Consider the following 23,075-nt stretch of genomic DNA (forward strand, 5'->3'; position numbering starts at 1 on the left):
AAAAAATACATCAAACATTTATTCACCTACGTTGACATGAAAAAGGAAGAAAAAAAAAAAACAAAATAAACACTTCAAGGAAACGATTTCGGCTCCGATGAATCATATAAACATATAGACTCAAAAAAATATAACTATTAAACAAAAACAAAAATATATCAAACATTTTTCAACCTTTATCGACTTAGAAAAATAAAAAAAAACAAAATAAAACAAAATAAAGTCCACAAAACAGTAAACAGAAGCCAGATTCGAACGCGAGAACATTGGGGGACGGTTACTGTGATCCCGGTGACTGTAAACAAGTGGAACAGTTTTCTGTGTTTTGTGGCGAAATGAGAGCAAGTGGAGGCGGTGGAGGGGACACATGGAGGAGTGGAGAAGACGTGAGGTGGAGAGATGAGGTAAATGGAGGATGAGGAGCTGGAGTTCGGTGTATTTAGTGACGTATTATTATCGTTAGGAGAAGTTTCTGTTTGTTATTACTCATATTCTCACTCATATTACCACTATTACTATCATTATTATGAGTAAGTGTGCAGTGTGAAGCAGTAGTCCCCCACACAGCCCCGTGACACACTGGAAACACGCTCCGCCAATAAGGAAACTAACAATTTATAATCAAACCGGGGAAGCTTCATCACCCTCCGGAACTCCCCCGTAATGTAAGCTTACTAATTTCACTGCCTTCCTCTTCCTCTTCTTCCTCTTCCTTAAGGTAGAAAACAATTAGAATGTTTGTTGCAGAAGCACCTTTTATTAACCACCATAATGTACTTACCTACACACCATTATATTTCATTTATTTATTTATTTATTTTTTTTTTTCAATGTTTTTCGTCCTGTCTTTATTACTGTCCCTCCCTCCCTCCCTCTCTCCCTCCCTCCCCCTGTGCTGCGTGTGTGTTCCTTCCATAGCCCTTCGTTTTCTTCTTCCTCTTCCCATTCTTCTTCCTGTTCTTCCTCTTCCCCCCCTCCTCATGTTCTTCTTCCTCCTCTTGCTGTTCTTCCTCTTCCTTCTCTTCCTGTTCTTCCTCTTCCTCCTCTTGCTGTTCTTCCTCTTCCTTCTCTTCCTGTTCTTCCTCTTCCTCCTCTTGCTGTTGTTCCTCTTTCTCCTCTTGCTGTTCTTCCTCTTCCTTCTCTTGCTGTTCTTCCTCTTCCTCCTCTTGGTGTTCTTCCTCTTCCTCGTGTTCCTGTTGTTATTTATTGTTGAGCTTACCAAAATGGGATGTGTTTTGGTTGACTAGCTTACGAAAAGAGTGGGATTCGCCCCTGTTGGCTTACCACCTCCTCATTTTAGGACGCTACCAAACGAAACCAGCTGCCCAAGTTGACTGTGAACCTGGCCACGGTTGGGCTGCTGTTGTTGTTTACCGAACGATAAATTGGTGACTCCAACTGGGCCTGACAGACAGCCTCTCTTGGCCCACTAGGTCTGCTGCTGTTTGTTAAGCGAATATGGAGGAAGAGGAGTAAGCGAATATGGAGGAAGAGGAGGAGGAGGAGGAGATAATGGGGAGTTTTCATAACTAGTGGTTGTCACCAGGTGGCAGACCAAACCTTTCTCTCACATACAGGCAATATCAGATATACCTACAGTGTTATTCTATTTACATGAAGATGCAATAGGCTTATATAATATATTTTTCTAGGTAATCCCTTCTAAGTAGTAACACAAGTAAAATCAAACTCTTTTCATGAACAAATGTATCTAAGTTGATTTTCTAGTGAATCGGCATTTAGATTTATTTGGTCATCTTAAGATTTCCAAATGAATACACTCTTGATTGGAAACGTCTTAATCTAGACGACAGTAAACATAAAGGCAACATGTCTGTGACACTCAAAAGTCCAAAGTACATACATCTCCTTCCTAGTTTATGGAAACGGCAATTTTAATAAAAAAAAAAATTGGCACCTCGAGTGTCCTGGGCGATAGTAATGGTGTATCTCTAACCAAAACAAACACCTGACTCGGCCGCGCTGCTTGAACTTAAGAAACACGTTGTTGGACAAGAAGCTGAATGTTGGTGCGGTGCCCATCTCCACTACGCCCCTAAGCAATGGATTACGGCAGCTGGACACTACAGCAGCAGCAGGATCGCCTGAGAGATGTTTGTTTTGCTTCTCGATTACTTTGCCTTGTCGCTCGCTTCGTGAGAGGGATGCTAAAATACCCACAAAAAAAAAAAAAAAAAAAAAACTAGAGCCATATATCACGATGTTAGTGAGTAGGTTGTGTCATACTATATAGTACAGTGTGATTTTTTATTTTTTTCATTGTTCAAATCAACAGTTTTTATACTTGTAATATGCTTTATTTAAGATAATGCTAGCTGTTTACTCGATAATCACACACAAAAAATATTAATTTGACCACATTGTGTCAATATTATCCATACCGGATATTGAAAAGTCGACACATCATTTCAATAGTATCATGATGGTCAATGTTCTGTGCATCTTTACGCACCTGGGATTTACTACAACAATATTTTAGCTCTCTTTCCTACAGTTAGATGAGCACCAACGACATCTAGCGGTTGAGTTCCGAAAACTCCCCATTGCATTAGTGAATACAATAGGTAGAGTTTTCAGTGCAGTGTAGAATGAGAGACTGTGTAAATGGATTGAGACAGCTGGAGTGCTGGTGAAGAACAGAATGGTTTTCGTGGGGGATAGGAGAGCTGAGGACAATATGTTTGTGGTGAATGAAATGATTGAGAAGAAAAAGAAGGATGGGGGTAAATTGTACCTAGGTTTTCTGGATATAGAGAAAGCTTATGATAGAGTGAACAGAGAAATGCTAGGTAGAGTCTTAGAAAAGATTGAATTGAGTGCAAAGATTTTTTAACATAGTGCAAAGAGGATGAGACGGTGGAACATGTGGTGCTGGAGTGTGTGAAGTATGCCAGAGACAGGAATGAGATGATGCAAGTGATACTGACTGAGTTAGGGCATGATAGGAATGAAAGAGTGGAGAAGACAGGAAAGGAATGGATGGTGTTGTTGCTGGGACTGTGTAGAGAGGCGAATGAAAGGATGATTGAGGCTGTGAAACAGTTTCTGGAGAGAATGTGGCGTGCCAGGTGTATGAACAATTAGGATAGAGGATGCTGTTCGTTTTTTTTTTTTTTTTTTTTTTTTTTTTTTTTCTACAGGAGTTGCCGATCCAAAGGCCTGGCTCAGGAGTGATCCTGTGCCACCTGTACCATCAAGATCAAGATCAAGATGTAGGCTCCTCGAGAAGAAGAACCACTTGTCCCAGTGCAGTGGGTGTCTCTTAAGGCTGAAGGAGGAGTGGGAGGTACTTGCTGTGAGGGCATGGTGAGGTGGAGGGCTCGGAAACGGAGGTGGCCGTGGCTATTGCTGTTAGTTGTGCTTGCTTGTCAGGCTTTGTGTGTGTATGTGGGGATTTGCACGTCACCTGTTGTCTGGGGCTCCCCTTGTTGTGTGTCACCTGTGTTTCGTGAAGCACACTTACAGATTGTTGAGGCTAACTTGACTCCTTCATTGCAGACGCCTTAAGGAGCACGCATGACGCTTTAAAGCGGAGGGCGGTTCGGGAAGAGGTGACGCGTGCCCTGACACAGAGGGTGTCTGGACGGCCTCCTTCCTGCCGTGCCCAAGAGCTCGCCCGCCGGCGAGCGCCCGCCGCTGGACCCGCCATTCGTGTAGACGTGCGGTACCTCCCGGCCGGGTCGCGGCCCGCACGCGCGGACCGACGGGTGGACGTTGTTGCAGGCGCATCAACAGGTCAGGCGACACAAGCAGCCTTGACTTGCCTGGTGGGTGGAAGAGCCGCAGCAGTACAGGTCCACTGGCTTATTGAAGGTGGAGGTAACGTGCGTGTACTTGACTTGTCCAGTGTTACTGCACCCACACTTGCCAGAGAGAGAGAGAGAGAGAGAGAGAGGGGGGGAATGATAAAAGGTGGATTACAAAGACCATTACAGCAGTGGGGAGATGTCATCTGACGGTTCACCTCTGCCACTCACCTAAACACTGCCCAGATTCATCTTTTTATGTATTTATTGATTGATTGATTGATTGAGTGCTTGATTCCTGAGGCAGAGGTGCATCCACACCAGGCTTGGTGGCAGTGTCGCAGTGGAAGGCTGGAGGTGGAAGGGATGGGAAGATGGAATAGTATTAGGAATTAGTGGAGGTGAATATTGCCATTGTTCTTCCTCCACAGACCAACTCAGGCAGCCTGTGAACCCCCCCGGTGACCTGTGACCCCCCCGTGACCTGCAAGACACAGCCACTCCAGGACAGGATGACTCAGCAGCATGTGACCACCTAACAACAACAACAACAACAGACTTTCCTTGTTTATTTGGTGAGAGAGAGAGAGAGAGAGATGCAATATTTTAAGCCTTCCATCAGTTCACCTCCCAGCTTCTACTACTACTTCTACTACTACTATTACTACTACTACTACTAGTACTACTGCTACTGCTACTGCTACTGCTACAACTTCTCCGCACAGTATCACCGCCCTACACGTCCCATTCCAAAGCAAATGGCCATATTTGGGGACAGAGCGCAGCAACATCCACTTCGTTAAAATTGTGACTGCAATTAAATGGATACTGCATGAACTGGAATAAGGCTATTGAACTGTAAGCATTTTAAGGTTTAAGGGTTTTTAAGGGTGTTTAAAGGTGTGTGGGGGTAGGGGAAGGGTAGAGGGACCCTGGGAAAGGCTTGGGAGAGGAAATAAATTGGGATTTTGAAGGTTATATTAAGTTTGTTTATATTATTTGTATGGGCTCTTAAGGGGGATTTTTAAGGGTGTCTAAAGGTGTGTGGGAGTACAGGAAGGGTGTAGGGACCCTGGGAGAGAGAGAGAGAGAGAGAGAGAGAGAGAGAGAGAGAGAGATGGTTATATTTGTAGTGTTTAAGTCAAATATTCTTAATTTTTCTACCTTTCCTCTTAGAAGTTAGTGAACTACTACTACTACTACTACTACCACCACCATCACCACCACCACTACTACTACTACTACTACTACTACCATTGCAGGTGATGCAAGACACACCCTGGTGCAGTGGTACACCTCAGTGAAAACCCTGTCAAGAGTGAGAGAGAGAGAGAGAGAGAGAGAGAGAGAGAGAGAGAGAGAGAGAGAGAGAGAGAGAGGAAGGAAGGAGAGGGAGTGGGTAGGTGATGAAAAGGGTGGAAAAAAGAGAGAAATGAAGAGAGTTAAAGATAGAAACATGTAGGGACATTGAGAGAGAGAGAGAGAGAGAGAGAGAGAGAGAGAGAGAGAGAGAGAATTTTGATTATAATATTTTTAGTGTTTTCTTTCCTTTAAAGGGAATAACTCTCTCTCTCTCTCTCTCTCTCTCTCTCTCTCTCTCTCTCTCAAGGAGAAATTATTATTATTATTATTATTATTATTATTATTATTATTATTATTATTATTATTATTATTATTATTTTATTATTATTATTATTATTGCTGTTATTATTGTTGTTTTACTACTACTGCTGCTACTACTACTACTACTACTACTACTACTACTACTACTACTACTACTACTACTACAACTACAACTACTATTACTATTGCAACTGCTGATTGAATATGAAAGTGGGCAGCTGGTTCTATGGGACTTCAAGGGCCGCTGTGCTGATGTCAGATACTAGTCTGCTGAACTCCTAAGGTAATAAAGAGAGTGAGAGAGAAAGTGAGAGAGAGAGAGAGAGAGAGAGAGAGAGAGAGAGAGAGAGAGAGAGAGAGAGAGAGAGCAGTTATTATTAGTAACCTAACCTAACCTAATCTGTTACAACACCCTTAAAAACCCGTGTCACTTCAACTAGAATCTTTTAAAGTGTTTCTCCTGTTAGTAGTGTAGAAATGCTGTTAATCTGTCTCTACAACCATAAAAACATTTCTAATATCACCTGACCTGACCCCACATAACCTGATCTGACCTCCCATTCACAGGTCATTGTCTTGGCACCACGAGGGAGAGCAGGGTATGTGCTGTCATATGGACTGGTCACTCACAACTTGGACACTGAAACAAGCCTCTCCCAGACCCCCCCCCACCTCTCTCTCTCTCTCTCTCTCTCTCTCTCTCTCTCTCTCTCTCTCTCTCTCTCTCTCTCTCTCTCTCTCTCTCTCTCTCTCTCTCTCTCTCTCTCTCTCTCTCTCTCTCTCTCTCTCTCTCTCTCTCTCTCTCTCTCCACAGAACTGAGTGACCCCCGTGCCACTGGTGGTTCTCCACAATGACATCGTTGTTGTGGACCTACTCTCCCCCAGCTACCCCTGTTTTGAGAACCCCTATTGAAGGGATACACACGAGTCACCTGTCACCGGCTGTACACACCCTGGCTGACTGCCCTGCTGACCTCAACCCTGCCCTCTACTTAGCTGGGGCCATGGGAGGGGGGGCACAGGAAGCAGGGTTTCTCTGAGAAGGAGTGGCCAATCTCTGGGAGGGAGTGGGACAGCACCTCTTGCCCCTACCCTGAAATGACCTTGACTGGGTGAGTGATGGCTCATGGGAATGGCGTGGGTGTCTGTGCGAGTGTCTGAGAGAGAGAGAGAGAGAGAGAGATGAAATTGTTGATATATTTCTTTATTTCTTCCTTCTACTACTTCTACTACTACTGCTACTATTACTTTACTATTACTACTACTACTACTACTACTACTACTATTTTTTGCAGACATGTGGATGGGTCAATAAAATTCTGGGATGCCTCTTCTGTGGGACTCCAGATTCTTTACAATTTGAAGACTGCAAACGTATGGCCTATTCCAGTTCACTTGAGTCCATCCCAGCCTCCCCAACTGCATCCCAGCCACCCCAGTACATCCCAGCCTCTCCCAGTGCATCCCAGTTCATCCCCAGTTCATCCCCAGCCTCTCCCAGTGCATCTCAGCCACTCTTGGTGCATCCCAGCCTCTCCCAGTGCATTTCAGCCTCTCCCAATCCATCCCAGCCTCCCTCAGAGCATCCCAGCCTCCCTCAGTGCATCCCAGCCTCCTTCAGTGCATCCCAGCCTCTTCCAGTCCATCCCAACCTCTCCCAGTGCATCTCAACCACTCTTGGTGCAGCCCAGCCTCTCCCAGTCCATCCCAGCTTCTCCCAGTGCATCTCAGCCACTCTTGGTGCATCCCAGCTTCTCCCAGTGCATCTCAGCCTCTCCCAATCCATCCCAGCCTCCCTCAGAGCATCCCAGCCTCCCTCAGTGCATCTCAGCCTCCTTCAGTGCATCCCAGCCTCTTCCAGTGCATCCCAACCTCTCCCAGTGCATCCCAGCCTCTCCCAGTGCATCCCAGCCTCTCCTAGTCCATCTCAGCCTCTCCCAGTGCATCTCAGCCTCTCTCTGTGCATCCCAGCCTCTTCCAGTGCATCCTAGCATTTCTCAATGCATCCCAGCCACCCTTAGTCCATCCCACCCTCTCCTAGTGCACCTGTCTCTCCCAGTGCATCCCATCCTCTCCCAGTGCATCCCAGCCTTTCTCAGTCCATCCTAACCTCTCCCAGTGCATCACAGCCTCTCCCACTGTATCCCAGCCTCCCCCAGTGCATCCCAGTCTCCCAGTGCATCCCAGTCTCTCCCAATGTATCCCAGCTTCTCCCAGTCCATCCCAGCCTCTCCCAGTGCATTCCAGCTTCCTCCAGTGCATCCCAGCCTCTCCCAGTGCATCGCAGCCTCTGCCAGTGGATCCCAGGCTCTCCCAGTGCATCTCAGCCTCTCCCAGTACATCCCAATCTCTCCCAGTACATCCCAGCCTCTCATAGTGCATCCCAGCCTCTCCCAGTACATCCCAGCCTCTCCCATTGCATCCCAGCCTCCCCCAGTGTATCTCAGTCTCTCCCTGTAAATTATTATTGTACAGGGGAGTTTCAATGGGTAACTAAAGTAAATTCCCCCTAGCAGTACTGAACGTAATTGTGCGTTACCTCTCAATAGAAAACATTTTATGCGAGTCTCCCTTCTAATACTCCGAAATGGCTCTCGTTTTCTTTCCGCCCCGGTAGTTTTAAGGGGAAGCTTCACTAAATTGAGTAAATTATTCCTGTTTTCTTTCCAACAGTGCCTCGAGGTGCCAGTCATTTATGAAGTGTATGAAAGCAGAAACGGGTCTCCAGAATATGATTTTTGCCCAAGATCTTCCCTTCAGGTGAGTCTGATGATGACGATGATACTATTGCTGCTGCTGCTGCTGCTGCTGCTGCTGCTGCTGCTGCTGCTGCTGCTGCTGCTGCTGCTACTACTACTACTACTACTGCTGCTGCTACTACTACTACTACTACTACTACTGCTGCTGCTGCTGCTACTACTACTACTACTACTACTACTACTACTACTACTACTATCTTTGCAGACCTCTTTGGACTATTTCGTGTCCATCCATGTCAGAGCAGGACCGCAAAGAAGACCGGCTGGTTGGCTACCGGGTGAGTGAGAGAGAGAGAGAGAGAGAGAGAGAGAGAGAGAGAGAGAGAGATTGCTTGATTGATAGATTTAAACAGTATTACTACTATTGCACTAATACTACTTTTACTACTGATACAATGAGTCTCTCTCTCTCTCTCTGGTTTTTCATAATTATATAATGTTATTTTTTTCAGCTAATAATCAATTATTATTATTACTTTTAAAAATAATAATAATGTTAATAATATTATTTTTGCTCTTTATTTTTCAACCCAGTTATTTTTTAGAGGGCAAGATTTTCAATTACATTAATTACTTTGCTATTATTGTTATTATTATTAATTATTATTATTATTATTATTATTATTATCATTACTACTACTACTACTACTACTATTATTGCTTTTATCATTATTGTCGTTGTTTTTGTTGTTGTGAAGAGATGGATTGGACAAAATAGTACAAGTCAGAATAGTTCCACTGGATAGTACAAGATAGGTTAGATAGTCTGGATAGTACAGGAATAGGTAAGATAGAATAGTACAGAATAGGTTAGTCATTCAAGATAGTACAAAGATAATCTGGATAGTACAGCATAGGTTAGTTTGGATAGTACAAGCATAATTCTGGATAGTCAGTCAGGATAGTACAATAGAAGTCAAGCAGGGGGAGGGAGGGGGCAGATAGTCAGATAGTCATGCATAGTACAGGATAGTAGCAGAGATAGGTTATTTGTAATAGTCAAAATAGTAAAGATAGTTTGGGATAGTCATGATAGTACAGACTGGAAATTGACCCAAAAATTACTACTACTACTACTACTACTACAGACCAGGTAGTGGGTGTGTCTGGTACATGCTGAGGACAAGGCAGACTACTCCTATCCTGTGTGGCGTTAGTCGAGCCACAGCCAATAGTCTGGAGACCCTCACCTTTGTACTATTCCTGATAGACTTTGCTGCTGCTGCTGCTGCTGCCTACGTATGGGTCAAAGGTTAGCAGTGCACTACTGGCTGGCTGACTGACTGACTGACTGACTGACTTTTTGGCTGGCTGGCTGACTGACTGACTGACTTTTTGGCTGGCTGACTGACTGACTGACTGACTTTTTGGTTGGTTGACTGACTGACTGTTTGGCTGGCTGACTGACTGACTGACTGTTTGGCTGGCTGACTGACTGGCTGACTGACTGACTGACTGACTGACTGACTGTTTGGCTGACTGACTGACTGAGTTTTTGGCTGGCTGGCTGACTGACTCACTGACCGTTTGGCTGGCTGACTGACTGACTTTTTGGCTGGCTGACTGACTGACTGACCGACCATTTGGCTGGCTGACTGACTGACTGACTTTTTGGTTGGCTGACTGACTGACTGACTGACTGACTGACTGACTGTTTGTTTGGCTGACTGACTGACTGACTGACTGACGGACTCAATGACCGTTTGGCTGGCTGGCTGACTGACTGACTGACTGACTGACTGACTGACTGTTTGGCTGACTGACTGACTGACTGTCTGTTTGCCTGGCAGACTGACTGACTAACTGACTGACTGACTGACCAACTGACTGTTTGGCTGGCTGACTGACTGACTGACTGACTGACCAACTGACTTTGGCTGGCTGGCTGGCTGACTGACTGACTGACTGTTTGCCTGGCTGACTGACTGACTGACTGTTTGGCTGGCTGACTGACTGACTGACTTTTTGGCTGGCTGGCTGACTGACTGACTGACTGACTTTTTGGCTGGCTGGCTGGCTAACTGACTGACTGACCAACTGACTTTGGCTGGCTGGCTGACTGACTGACTGACTGACTGTTTGCCTGGCTGACTGACTGACTGACTGTTTGGCTGGCTGACTGGCTGACTGACTGACTGACTGACTGTTTGGCTGGCTGACTGACTGACTGACTTTTTGGCTGGCTGGCTGGCTGACTGACTGACTGACTGACTGACTGACTGACTTTTTGGCTGGCTGGCTGACTGACTGACTGACTGACTGACTGACCAACCGACTTTGACTGACTGACTGACTGACTGACTGACTGACTGACTGGCTGGCTGGCTGGCTGGCTGACTGACTGACTGACTGATTGACTTTGGCTAGCTGGGTGGCTGGCTGGCTGGCTGTCACCACCACCTAGCCTAACCTAACAAAACTAAATTAACCTAACCCCTCAAAAAAATGGACCTTTCTTTCTTTTTTTTTTTATTAGACTTTTGTTGCCCTTGGTTGGTGTCCCTTGTACATTAAAAACAAACAAACCTAACCAAACCGTGTGTGTGTGTGTGTGTGTGTGTGTGTGTGTGTGTGTGTGTGTGTGTGTGTGTGTGTGTGTGTGTGTGTGTGTGTGTGTGTGTGTGTACACAGGTGACCACATGTGTATGGGAAGCTGCATTTCTTGGTGTGGCATGAACAGCCTCATCTCATTGGCTGTGTTGTCTGAGTCCTTGCTGTGTTGTATGTGCTGTGCTTGTCCCTCTCGTTTCCATGCCTTCTCTCTCTCTCTCTCTCTCTCTCTCTCTCTCTCTCTCTCTCTCTCTCTCTCTCTCTCTCTCTCTCTCTCTCTCTCTCTCCTCACCTCACCTCACCACAGACAGCCCACAGCCCCACAGTATGTTTACGAACCCCACAGTGACTCCCCACAGCCCCTCATCAATAAGTGTCCCCCTTACACACACACAGCATTACATATACAAACACTGCATCTTGTACAGTGCCTAGAATAAAGAATGGACACACAAAATGGACAGGCTTCGTTTTGTTCCGTCCTGCGTGAATGTGGCGAGGCTCAACCTGTGCAGGTGAACAGTGAAGAGTGTATTAGATGCACGACTCAAAGATATGGAAGCTTACACACGAAGTACAGGACACAGCTTGATGATGAGTACGGTGAGTCAAGTATTAGGAGTCAAAATGCTCCACTTTGAACTGACCTACAACAAGGAGTAAGCTTGTAAAGGGGAAGACATTTGCCAACACAATAAACACACAGGGGAAAATTAATCTAAATAAAAGATTAAACAATTATATATATGCCAACAATAAATAAAGAATAAATGAAGACTAAGCAAAGCAAATTAATCTGACTGCTAATAAACAAACCAACACAGTATATTTAAACACTATCATGGAAGATACTGAAGCTGTGTGCTGTCTTCCTGCAGCACTGGTCAGCTCCTGTGCCACCAGCTTCACAACACCACCCTCTGTCAAAAAATAAATCAGTTAATAAATGTTGCAAACTATCTGATGTCAAATAATATTGTGGGCTTGTACAGAGATGTGTCAACAACAACAACAACAACACCACCACCTTAACATGGTGAAGCAACAAGAGGCCACAGGTCACAGGCAGGGTGGCCAGGCCAAGACTTTACCCCCCCAAGGCCCCGCCACACAGACTGCTGCTTCCACTGGAATCTTCCACGCACACTTTGCTGCGGCCTCCCAACACATCACTGTCGGCAGCATAGGGCTTGCTGCCACACTCGCTTCACAACTCCAGCCAGCTCACTGCAGGGCAAAGACACGACAGCAATTCAAGTCTTCTCATTAACTAAGTGACACTAAGCATTTCAAATATTTTCACATTTTCACTGGGATCTGACACAAACCTACCATTTAAAAAGAAATAGAATTTGGCTGTTAGATAGAGTGGTAAATGACTGCAATAATTCCAGACTGATTGCAAGTGGTGAGTCAGTAGAGTACTTAAAAGATTAGACACATTTATGGACAGGGCTGATAGGTGAATGTAGGTAGGTATGCCACATGCAGGCCTTGTGTTTCCTTAGGCAGTAACACGTAAAGAATTTTATATCACGTGGGAAACTATAAGGAAACACGAGGCCTACATGTGGCATACCTATCTACATCCACCAATTAGCCCTATCCATAAATGTGTCCAATCTTTTAAGTACTCTACTGACTCACCACTTGCAACCATTCTGGAATTATTCCAGTCATCTACCACTCTATCTAAAAGCCAAATTCTACAGGAAAATCCCTCTCATCCAGCATTCGAGTATCCGGCAGCTTCAAGTATCTGGCACATTTTTCCCCAAGCCTTAAAATCAATAAAAAATCAATGTGTACTCATAAAATTGATTAAATTATGATTAATTATGAGGAAGGCACAACCCCCGAGTTCCAAAAACAGTTTAATGTTAAGGATGCGATATTCATGGCTTCACTTGCTTGGCTAGACGTTAAAAGGCAAACATTGATACGATGTCGGCGCAAATTGTACCCTTTGATGATGTGTGATGATGAGGATGAGGAGTTTGAAGGGTTTGTAGGTGGCATGAAAAATTCGGTGGTGAGCGAGCTGTGGGAAATGGGGGGAAATGTGCAACTTAAAGTGACAGATGAAGCGTTACAGGAATGGGTGGACATGGACGAAAATCAGGCCGTAACATTCACTCTCACAGACGAGGAAGTTATCAACGCTGTAGTAGAAGATCATTTAGAGAAAATTAGTGATGATAGTGATGATGATGATGATGATTATGAGCCTAAAGTAACTTGAGAACAGGCTGCAAAACACATAGCTGGCTTTGTCAGGTTTGCTGAGCAGTGCACATATATGTCAACCCGAGATGTTATGACCCTTCACTGCATTGAGAATGAGTTTTTGCTGCAAAGAAGGAGCTGCAAACAAGGAGACATTAGAAACTATTTTAAAGTAGCTTGTAAGGGAAAAGAAGTGGGGCAAACAAGTACAGAATCTGATGATGTTGATGACCTGGAGGGTGTTGAAGGAGAGGTGTGGGGAGCGAAAAAGTGTCACAAACACTCGTACATTTTCATATCTTCATTGTATGCTATACATGTTGGCTAATATTGAGTAAAGCAAATAAGTGTATATGTACTTTATTTTTGTAACCCATCAACTTATTTATAAGAGGAAAGTATTAAAGAGAATGTTAGTACAGTAGTATTGTGTGTTGGTGAGTGTGAGGTGGCAGCGCGGGTGGCAACGCACGGCACGGCGATCAGCTGATCTTTGTTATAATAAGATGCGTGAGTGTAGGGTGGTGATTGTGGACATAATTTCATTTCTATTCAAGTATCCGGCATGTCGGCAGTCCCATTGATACCGGATAAGAGGGATTTTACTGTATTTCTTTTTAACTGAATTTTATGAAGCTTGAGGCAATGACAAAGTCCTATTCTATTTAGCCTTCAGGATTTTGTTTGTATCACCCTTGTTACATCCATCATACTTTCTGTTATGACTTCTCCTCAAAAGAGGAGAAAGTCATAACAAATTTAGTTTGTCAGAACAAACTAAATTTGAGTAAAATAAAACATATAGAGGATTCTACATTTGAGTATATCTGTATTGGTGACCACTGTACCTAACTGGAACTCCCAAACTATGTAGTATTAGTTAATTTATAATTTTAACAGCATTACTTGGATCCACAATTAAGAGGCACAGACAAGATATAGCCTCAAGTGGTGCTTTTTGACTTTCTTCTTTCTTTCTTTGAGAACAATTGCCACATTTACTTACTGATGTATATTTGTAAGTGATGGTTTTCATGTGACTAATCTACATTTATGGTGGAGAGAGAGAGAGAGAGAGAGAGAGAGAGAGAGAGAGAGAGAGAGAGAGAGAGAGAGAGAGAGAGAGAGAGAGAGAGAGAGCCTTACCACCAAATATTTTGCCTCCTTTCTCAGAAATCTTCCACACAACCACCTTGCATATCAGTTGAAATTAATGTAATTTTTGGTATAGTTTTTAATTCCACATACCACATCAACACCAGGCTGAACTGTGAGCTCCTGGGCTTGCTTACCATCCACATTATGTCTTTATAGTCTTATGAGGTGATGCGAGAGAGGAAGCAGAACACACACACACACACACACACACACACACACACAGATAACACTGCCTGACTGAGACACACACACCCTGGTATCTCTCACCTACTTCTTTACATAAAATACTGCAAGAGAGAGAATAATAGCTGCACTAATGATTTATACCAAAATACACACACACACACACACACACACACACACACACACACACACAACAAATAAATAAATTAATTAATAAATATAGAGGGAATTTATTGCACAGCTGGCAAGGAGGTGAAGTCTGTTGTCATACTGTGTTGCAACCAATTGGAAGAAAAATATAAAATATCATAGATAACACTTTTTTTTTTTTGCAGATATTTTTTGATTGACAGAATAATTTCCTAAAACTTGCTTCCATTTAGAATTTTGTTTTATTTGGGGAAAGATCAGGTACGGAGGTGTGTTTTTGACCTGTGCTGGAGACAATGAGGTTAAAGGGTGTTACTCAATGTTTATGAGGCTAAATAATGGATTTAAGGCTCTTTTTAAGGATTTAAGAGGCTTAACAAAGGGTCTGGTGTCCTTTAAAGGATGTTTTAAAGGGTTTGCTAGTTGAAATTAAGCAGGATAGAAGAGTGTAAGATAAGGGACCCTTTTGACTCTTCTATGTTCCTAAACCATAGCAAAACTCCCTTAAAACACCTTGAAACACTGCCTTGCTAACTTAAAACCTAAGCAATTCAAAAACACAAGAAAACAAACTAAACACTTAAAAATACATCTTTATAAATTCCATTAAACTTTCCTATATGTTTAACAACCTAAAAATACCAAAATGAACCCCAAAACTCAAAATAAAACAAAGATCCTTGCAAACACTAAAACACCAATAAATATCCCAAAACACACCTAAACACACCTAAACACACTCACTGAATGACCTCAAGCACATCCACACACCCCAAAACACATTGAACACACTCTGCCCTATTCAAAACACCCCCAAACAGTTACCCATTAATAAAACACACAAATACACACTGAAACACATCCAAACACACTCAAAACACCATTGTATCCTCACAATCACTTAAAACACTGTCAAAAACACATACAAGATCAGAGAGAGAGAGAGAGAGAGAGAGAGAGAGAGAGAGAGTCATGAAAAATTTCCAGCTTGGCCCTAGAAGTAAGGTCATAAGATGCCATAGAAATACTGGTTAGGTTAAAATAAAAGGAAAAGAGTGACAAAAATAAAATGAAGCCCAAAATTACAAGGAAAAAAAAAAAAGGAAATTAAAACTACAAATTAACCCCTAAAGGACAGGTGGCATCTATGATTGCCCTACATTTTGTGAGCTTAATTTCAAATTTTTGCACAACTTTTTGAGCCTGTGAACATCCTTTCCTCACCACAGTGTCTCCCTCTGAGCCTCAGTGTGCTGTGAACCACTGTGATGGCTACAGGGGAAAATAATCACCCCTCTTCCTCTGATTCCTCAGACATCCACATAAGGGAAAATTTGCTCCAAAACAACCTCTTAGTGAAAATACTACTGGCAGAGAGTTACAAGTTACTTCCCCAAGTGTAGAAAGTGGTTTTACCAGAGAAAATAAAACAGTAATAGACTGTGTTTCACTAATATACATCTTCCCACCTGTCACAATTACATTTTTTCTTGTGTGTTATAAGTGATGGACAAGAATACTATTTTCTTTAGTGTTTTTACAAAATTATAGATTTAGACATTCACGCGAGTGAGTGACCGAGAGATACTGGTGAGGAAAGCAGATAAAGTAGGCATGGGCACCCCTCCTCCCCCCCTGCAAGCTGGGGCTCCAGCCAGGCCACCACATGGCATGCAACCATCTGAATGAACACAGGCTGAGGCTGAGAAAACACTGAAAGTTACTTCACTTCACCACAGACACACCACATCAACTAGAGAGTTCCAGTTTGCGGGAGATTGAAGAGGAAGGATTGATAAGTGTGATGCTATTACGTTTTAAACAATCGGTCAAGGCAGAGTTGAGAAATTGTTGATGGAATGTGAACTATTTTTGAAGTGTCTCGTATATATATATATATATATATATATATATATATATATATATATATATATATATATATATATATATATATATATATATATATATATATATATATATATATAAACACACACACACACACACACACACACAAATAGAAGAAATACATTGTTTTGAAGGTTACAAGAAAGCTGAGACCTTTAAAAAGTAATATTAGGAATTTAGGATGACAGTAAGATGACAAAAAAACATTACTGTTACATGGAAACACACACACACACACACACACACACACACACACACACACACACACACACACACACACACACACCCTTCCCCAGCTCTCCCATGCCCACACAGGTCTGTGCATGCCTTGGACACAGAGAAGGGCACCATCAATGTGTACACCATCTCTACCATCCTGAGAATGACAGGTGGCAGGGTGAGATAAGGAGATAGAGAGATAGACATATATACATACTTTCATTCATTCATTCATTTCATTTTCATTCACTCCTCCTCCTCCTCCTCCTCCTCCTCCTCCTTGTGCAGGCTCTGGTGCACTCTAGTTTGAGGAGTTCTTTGGCCGCCAAGTTCCTTATTGAAGGCGATGAGGAGTTGCTGGAGGAGGTGAAGGAAATTTTCTGTATCTATGACAAGCAAGGTAAGGATTCGCCGTTCATCTTTGACCCGTGTTTGGAAACCCTTCACTCTCTCACCACTGTTTTCCAAGGCTACAGAGGTGATCAGCTGGGTTGTCATGACTTTCTGCTGCTGCATCATTTCACAGCCACACACACCACCCCTCACCCCTCACCCATATTTAAACCTTAGAAAACAACTGTAAATTGAGGGAGTTAGTGGAAACAGAAGAGAGAGGGAGGAAGAGAGGAAGAGGAAGAGAAGATACTGTTACTCCTTGCATAATGGAGACTAAGAGAAGGAGAGGGAGGAGATAGGTGGAGGAAAAAAAAAAGAGGAATGGGGGAGGGGTGTACCAGGCACCTCACATCATGTAACAATAGTGAAAATAAAAGGGAGGAGGTAGAGGGCGGTGCACCTCACACAAGTCCAGAGAAGCAAGGGGACGCCATCACACAATCCGTCACCACCACCACACCACAGCAACGGGTGGTGAGTGTATTACTATAACAACAATGAAAGTTGAGAGGTTAGTGTCAATATTCATCCTGTGCTAACACCACCACTAGTCTGTCATCACAAAATCCCCATCACTCACCACAAACACACCACCATTCACCACAAACACACCATCACTCACCACAAACACACCACCATTCACCACAAACACACCACAATTCACCACAATCACTCAGGGCTGGAAAAACACACATTTAAAAAAAAAAAAACTTTTTTTTTTTATTATTTTGGGAGGTTTATTGATTTTTGTTTATTCTTCATATTTTTATGTAAATCAGTTTAAATAAGGAATTAAAAAGTAATCTAAAATAAAACAAAAGATATGAAGTGTTTTTTTTTTATGTAGGAGGGGGACTGGCCAACAGCAAAAAAATAAATAAATAAAAATAAATAAATAAATAAATAAATAAATAAATAAAAATAAAATGAAATAAAATGAATAAATAAATAAATAAATAAATAAATAAGTAGGTAAATAGATAAATAAAATAAAATTAAAAAAATATATAAAAAATATAAAAAACTTCCAGCAAGAAGGAAAGGTAGATGTTGACAGACAGAGCTGAAAGAGTTTGACTAGGCAAGGTGCAAGCACGGAGGCACAGTTTCGGAGAACAATAGGAGGAACCCCATCAGGTCCATAAGCCTTCTGAGGGTTTAGGCCAGTGAGGGGATAAAAAACATCATTGCGAAGAATTTTAATAGGTGGCATGAAGTAGTCAGAGGGTGGAGGAGAGGGAGGAACAAGCCCAGAATCGTCCAAGGTAGGGTTTTTAGCAAAGGTTTGAGCGAAGAGTTCAGCTTTAGAAATGGATGTGATAGCAGTGGTGCCATCTGGTTGAAATAGAAGAGGGAAAGAAGAAGCAAAGTTATTGGAGATATTTTTGGCTAGATGCCAGAAGTCACGAGGGGAGTTAGATCTTGAAAGGTTTTGACATTTTCTGTTAATGAAGGAGTTTTTGGCTAGTTAGAGAACAAACTTGGCATGGTTCTGGGCAGAAATATAAAGTGCATGAGATTCTGGTGATGGAAGGCTTAAGTACCTTTTGTGGGCCACCTTTCTATCATGTATAGCACGAGAACAAGCTGTGTTGAACCAAGGTTTAGAAGGTTTAGGTCGAGAAAAAGAGTGAGGCAACCGGCCAACTTGTGTGAAGAAATGCTTGTCAATGTGACTGACTGACTAACTGACTGGCTGACTGACTGGCTGACTGAATGGCGGAATGACTGACTGACTGACTGATTGGCTGACTGACTGACTGACTGACTGACTGGCTGGATCGGTGACTGACTGACTAACTGACTGGCTGACTGACTGGCTGACTGAATGGCGGAATGACTGACTGACTGACTGGCTGACTGACTGACTGACTGACTGGCTGGATCAGTGACTGACTGACTAACTGACTGGCTGACTGACTGGCTGACTGAATGGCGGAATGACTGACTGACTGACTGACTGACTGGCGGAATGACTGACTGACTGACTGACTGACTGACTGGCTGGATGGGTGACTGACTGACTGACTGGCTGGATCGGTGACTGACTGACTAACTGACTGGCTGACTGACTGGCTGACTGAATGGTGGAATGACTGACTGACTGACTGACTGACTGGTGGAATGACTGACTGACTGACTGACTGACTGACTGACTGACTGACTGACTGGCTGGATGGGTGACTGACTGACTGACTGGCTGACTGACTGATTAATTGGCCGACTGACTGGCTGACTGACTGACTGATTGGCTGAGTGGACTGACTGACTGACTGGTTAACTGACTGACTGATTGGCTGACTGACTGGCTGATTGGCTGACTGACTGAATGACAGGCTGGCTGACTGTCTGATTGGCTGGCTGGCTGGCTGACTGACTGACTGACTGGCAGAGTGACTGACTGACTGACTAGCTGGCTGACTGACTGACTGACTGGCTTACTGGCTGACTGACTGACTGGCTGGTTGGCTGGCAGACTGACTGACTGGCTTACTGGCTGACTGACTAACTGACTGACTGACTGACTGACTGACTGGCTGGTTGGCTGGCAGACTGACTGATTAACTGACTGTCTGGTTGGCTGGCTGAATGACTGACTGAATGACTGACTGGCTGGATGGCTGGCTGGCTAACTGGCTGGCTGGCTGACTGACTGACTGACTGACTGACTGACTGACTGACTGGATGGCTGGCTGGCTGGCTGGCTGAATGAATGACTGACTGACTGACTGGATGGCTGGCTGGCTGGCTGGCTGAATGAATGACTGACTGACTGACTGGCTTACTGGCTGGCTGACTGACTGACTGGCTGACTAAATGACTGATTGGCTGGCTAGCTGGCTGGCTGGCTGGCTGGCTGGATGGCTGGCTGACTGACTGACCGACTGACTGACTGACTGGCTGGTTGGGGGGCTGACTGACTGATTAATTGACTGTCTGGCTGGCTGGCTGAATGACTGACTGGCTGGCTAAATGGCTATCTGGCTGGCTGGCTGGCTGGCTGACTGACTGAATGAATGACTGACTGACTCTCTCTCTCTCTCTCTCTCTCTCTCTCTCTCTCTCACTTTAAAACTACACTAATACTACTTAAATATAAATATTCAGTATATATTGTTAAGTGTGAAATTTGTAGTATTTAAGTGAATCAATAGTAGTAGTAGCAGCAGCAGCAGCAATGGCAGGTGATAGTGGTGGTGGTGGTGGTGGTGACTAATAGTAATAGTAGTAGTTTGAATAATAACCTCAGTGGAGGACCCAGCGGCCATGTTGCCTTAATTATTACTTCGTAACACCAAAACCAGGCAATGGCGGATATATCTGACCAGAGGATATGGAAGCTAGACAAGTGACTCTAGCTTGTGACATGTTAGGCTTACAATAAGTGAGAGACGAAGCAAATAATGACTGAAAACCACTGACGCCCTGTGCCTGTGCCTGTTCCTCAGCTGACAGCTTGTTTACATATTGACGACTCTTCAATATTCGCCTAAATTTCCAGACTCAGACGTAAATAAAACCTAAAGATAAATAAATAACCCCAAAAAATACCTAAATAACGAACAAAAACCTTAATAAACTGCTACAAGACACTACAGGTAGGAGGAAGGTGATGCTGGGAAGGAAGTAAGGCTGACTAAGGGTAGGCTGGCACCGCAGGGCTCACCTTACGTACTCATGGCTCTCTGATGCTGCGTGGCGGTGCTTGGTACAGGGAGAAGCTGCCGGGAATACGGAAACACTTATCACCACCAGAGTGCGTGGGGCAAGACTGACCAGCGCCGGCCAAAACACTCACCTTGCCAAGCGCCACCTGTCTCTGCTCCACCAACACACACACAAAAGTTAACATGTTATAAAATAATAATTCAAATTATATAAATATCCTCACTTCCTCACTGCCGATTCCCCACTGAACACCTAAGTGATTATGATTCCAAATTTCACTCACTGCTGCACCGTGTCACCGCAGCAAACATGCAAACCCGTGCAGGATAGGCTTGACTAAAATGCTTCTACTCTCTCTCTCTCTCTCTCTCTCTCTCTCTCTCTCTCCTAACGATTGTTTCCCAAAGCCACAAAGATGATTAAAAGGGTTTTCAATAGCGTTTCTCTTATTAATAATATAGAAATGTTCGTAGTCTGTCAGTAGAACCGTAAAAACATAATCAAAAACCTGTCACTTCGACTAGGGCCTTTTAAAATGCGTGTTTCTCTTGTTAGTAATGTAGAAATGTTATTAATCTGTCACCAGAACAGTAAAGACACGCTTGAAAACCTATGTAATTACTGAGAGAGAGAGAGAGAGAGAGAGAGAGAGAGAGAGAGAGAGAGAGAGAGAGAGAGAGAGAGAGAGAGAGAGACCCTGCACACACCCAAACGCATAAAAAAAAAAAAACCCACACACTCAAATGCCCTCAAAAGACCCAGCACATACTCAAAACATCCCCCCTCACTCTCAAATACACTCAAAAGACCCTGCACACACCCAAACGCACCTATAGCACCCCCACGCACACTCAAATACACTCAAAAGACCCCACACACACACACAAACGCACCCAAACACCCCCCCACACACACACACTCAAATACATTAAATACATTCAAAATTCTCATAATGGAAAGTGTTGAAATAATTAATGGATTTTTCTCTCTCTCTCTCTCTCTCTCTCTCTCTCTCTCTCTCTCTCTCTCTCTCTCTCTCTCTCTCTCTCGGTGGGATTAAAAGCAGTAATAATCTTAATATTTATTGTCACCCCTGGCATGAACAAGTAACAGAAAACGGGAATAAAGATGAAATAAGTTTCCATTATAAAAAAAAGATAAATAAATAAATAAATAAATAAATAAATAAACGGACGGAAAATAAAAGTAAATAAATAAATAAATGATCCTTGCAAGTACTTGGACACATTTAAATCGAAGAAATGAAAAGTAATTGAAAAATATATATAAAAGTAAATATTCCCATTACGAAAATGAACGAAAAAAATAAAGAAAATAAATAAATGGTCTTAAAAAAAATAAAGATAAATAAATTAACTGAATATAAAATCGAAAGAAATTGATAAAAAAAATGTAAACAAATATAGGTAAAATTCAACATTCCATAATAAAAAAAAAACGAACGACGAAAAATAGAGAAAAAGAAAATAACCGTTAAAATAATAAATAAATAAATAAATTGAATATATAACGAAAAGAAAATTAAAATATATCTCTCTCTCTCTCTCTCTCTCTCTCTCTCTCTCTCTCTCTCTCTCTCTCTCTCTCTCTCTCTCTCTACAAGGTGAGTATATCTCTCTCTAAGGTGTTGACAAGGGCGGCGAGGCAGGGCTCTCCAGTCACGCCTGCCCTCTGTAAGCCCTGTATTTGCATTGTCACACGTGCCGCGCCTCCTCCTCCTCCGTTAACTTCCAGCCCAATCTTAGCGAAACCTGCTAAACTCCCGCCCACTTCCAGCCCCGCCGCTACTTCTGTTGGGATAATAAGCAGGGTTGTATGGTGGTGGTGGTAGTGGTAGGTAGTGGTGGTGGTAGTGGTGGTGATAGGGGAGAGGAGGAGGAGGGACGAATAGGAGGGAGGAGGAGGGAGGGCCGTACTAGTAATAGTAGTAGTAGTAGTAGTAGTAGTAGAAATAACGAGAAAAATTATAAGAATGATAATAATAGCACTAATAATAACGATAATAATAATAATAATAATAATAATAATAATAATAATAATAACAATAATAAAAACAACCAACAACAACGACAACAACAACAACAACAACAACACACTACTACTACTACTACTACTACTACTACTACTACTACTACTTACGTGCCGGTGAGAGGCCAATGGGGGTAGCGAGGAGTGGGGGGAGACGGGGGATGCCAGGACCCCCTCCATAACCCCCTGCCAGCCTCCTCCAGACTACGCCCCTCCCTGCCCCCACCACCGCCTGAGAGAGAGAGAGAGAGAGAGAGAGAGAGAGAGAGAGAGAGAGAGAGAGAGAGAGAGAGAGAGAGAGAGAGAGAGAGAGAGAGTGTTAATATTTGGTATTATTCTACTACTACTACTACTACTACTACTCTTCCTCCTAATCTTCCTCTTCTTCTTCCTCCTCCTCCTCCCTCTCTTCCTACTAAAG

The 23,075-nt window shown here is 43.3% G+C and overlaps 1 protein-coding gene and 1 long non-coding RNA gene across 2 annotated transcripts; one reads left to right on the top strand and one right to left on the bottom strand.

Moving 5' to 3' along the window:
- The first annotated feature begins 6,377 nt into the window (after positions 1-6,377).
- LOC135098848 (uncharacterized) lies at positions 6,378-8,410 on the top strand. Its single transcript, XM_064001246.1, has 2 exons — positions 6,378-6,502; positions 6,686-8,410. Exon 2 carries the CDS (start codon positions 6,767-6,769, stop codon positions 7,379-7,381), a length of 615 nt encoding a protein of 204 aa, XP_063857316.1. The 5' UTR covers positions 6,378-6,502; positions 6,686-6,766; the 3' UTR covers positions 7,382-8,410.
- Positions 8,411-10,905: 2,495 nt separating this feature from the next.
- Positions 10,906-20,744, bottom strand: LOC135098850 (uncharacterized). Its single transcript, XR_010267437.1, has 3 exons — positions 20,604-20,744; positions 11,727-11,926; positions 10,906-11,619 (listed from the first exon to the last, which is right to left on the bottom strand). It is a non-coding gene; the product is annotated as an uncharacterized LOC135098850 (long non-coding RNA).
- Between the last annotated feature and the right edge of the window lie 2,331 nt (positions 20,745-23,075).

Source organism: Scylla paramamosain, unplaced genomic scaffold, assembly GCF_035594125.1.
Source record: "Scylla paramamosain isolate STU-SP2022 unplaced genomic scaffold, ASM3559412v1 Contig87, whole genome shotgun sequence".
Lineage (NCBI taxonomy): Eukaryota > Metazoa > Arthropoda > Malacostraca > Decapoda > Portunidae > Scylla > Scylla paramamosain.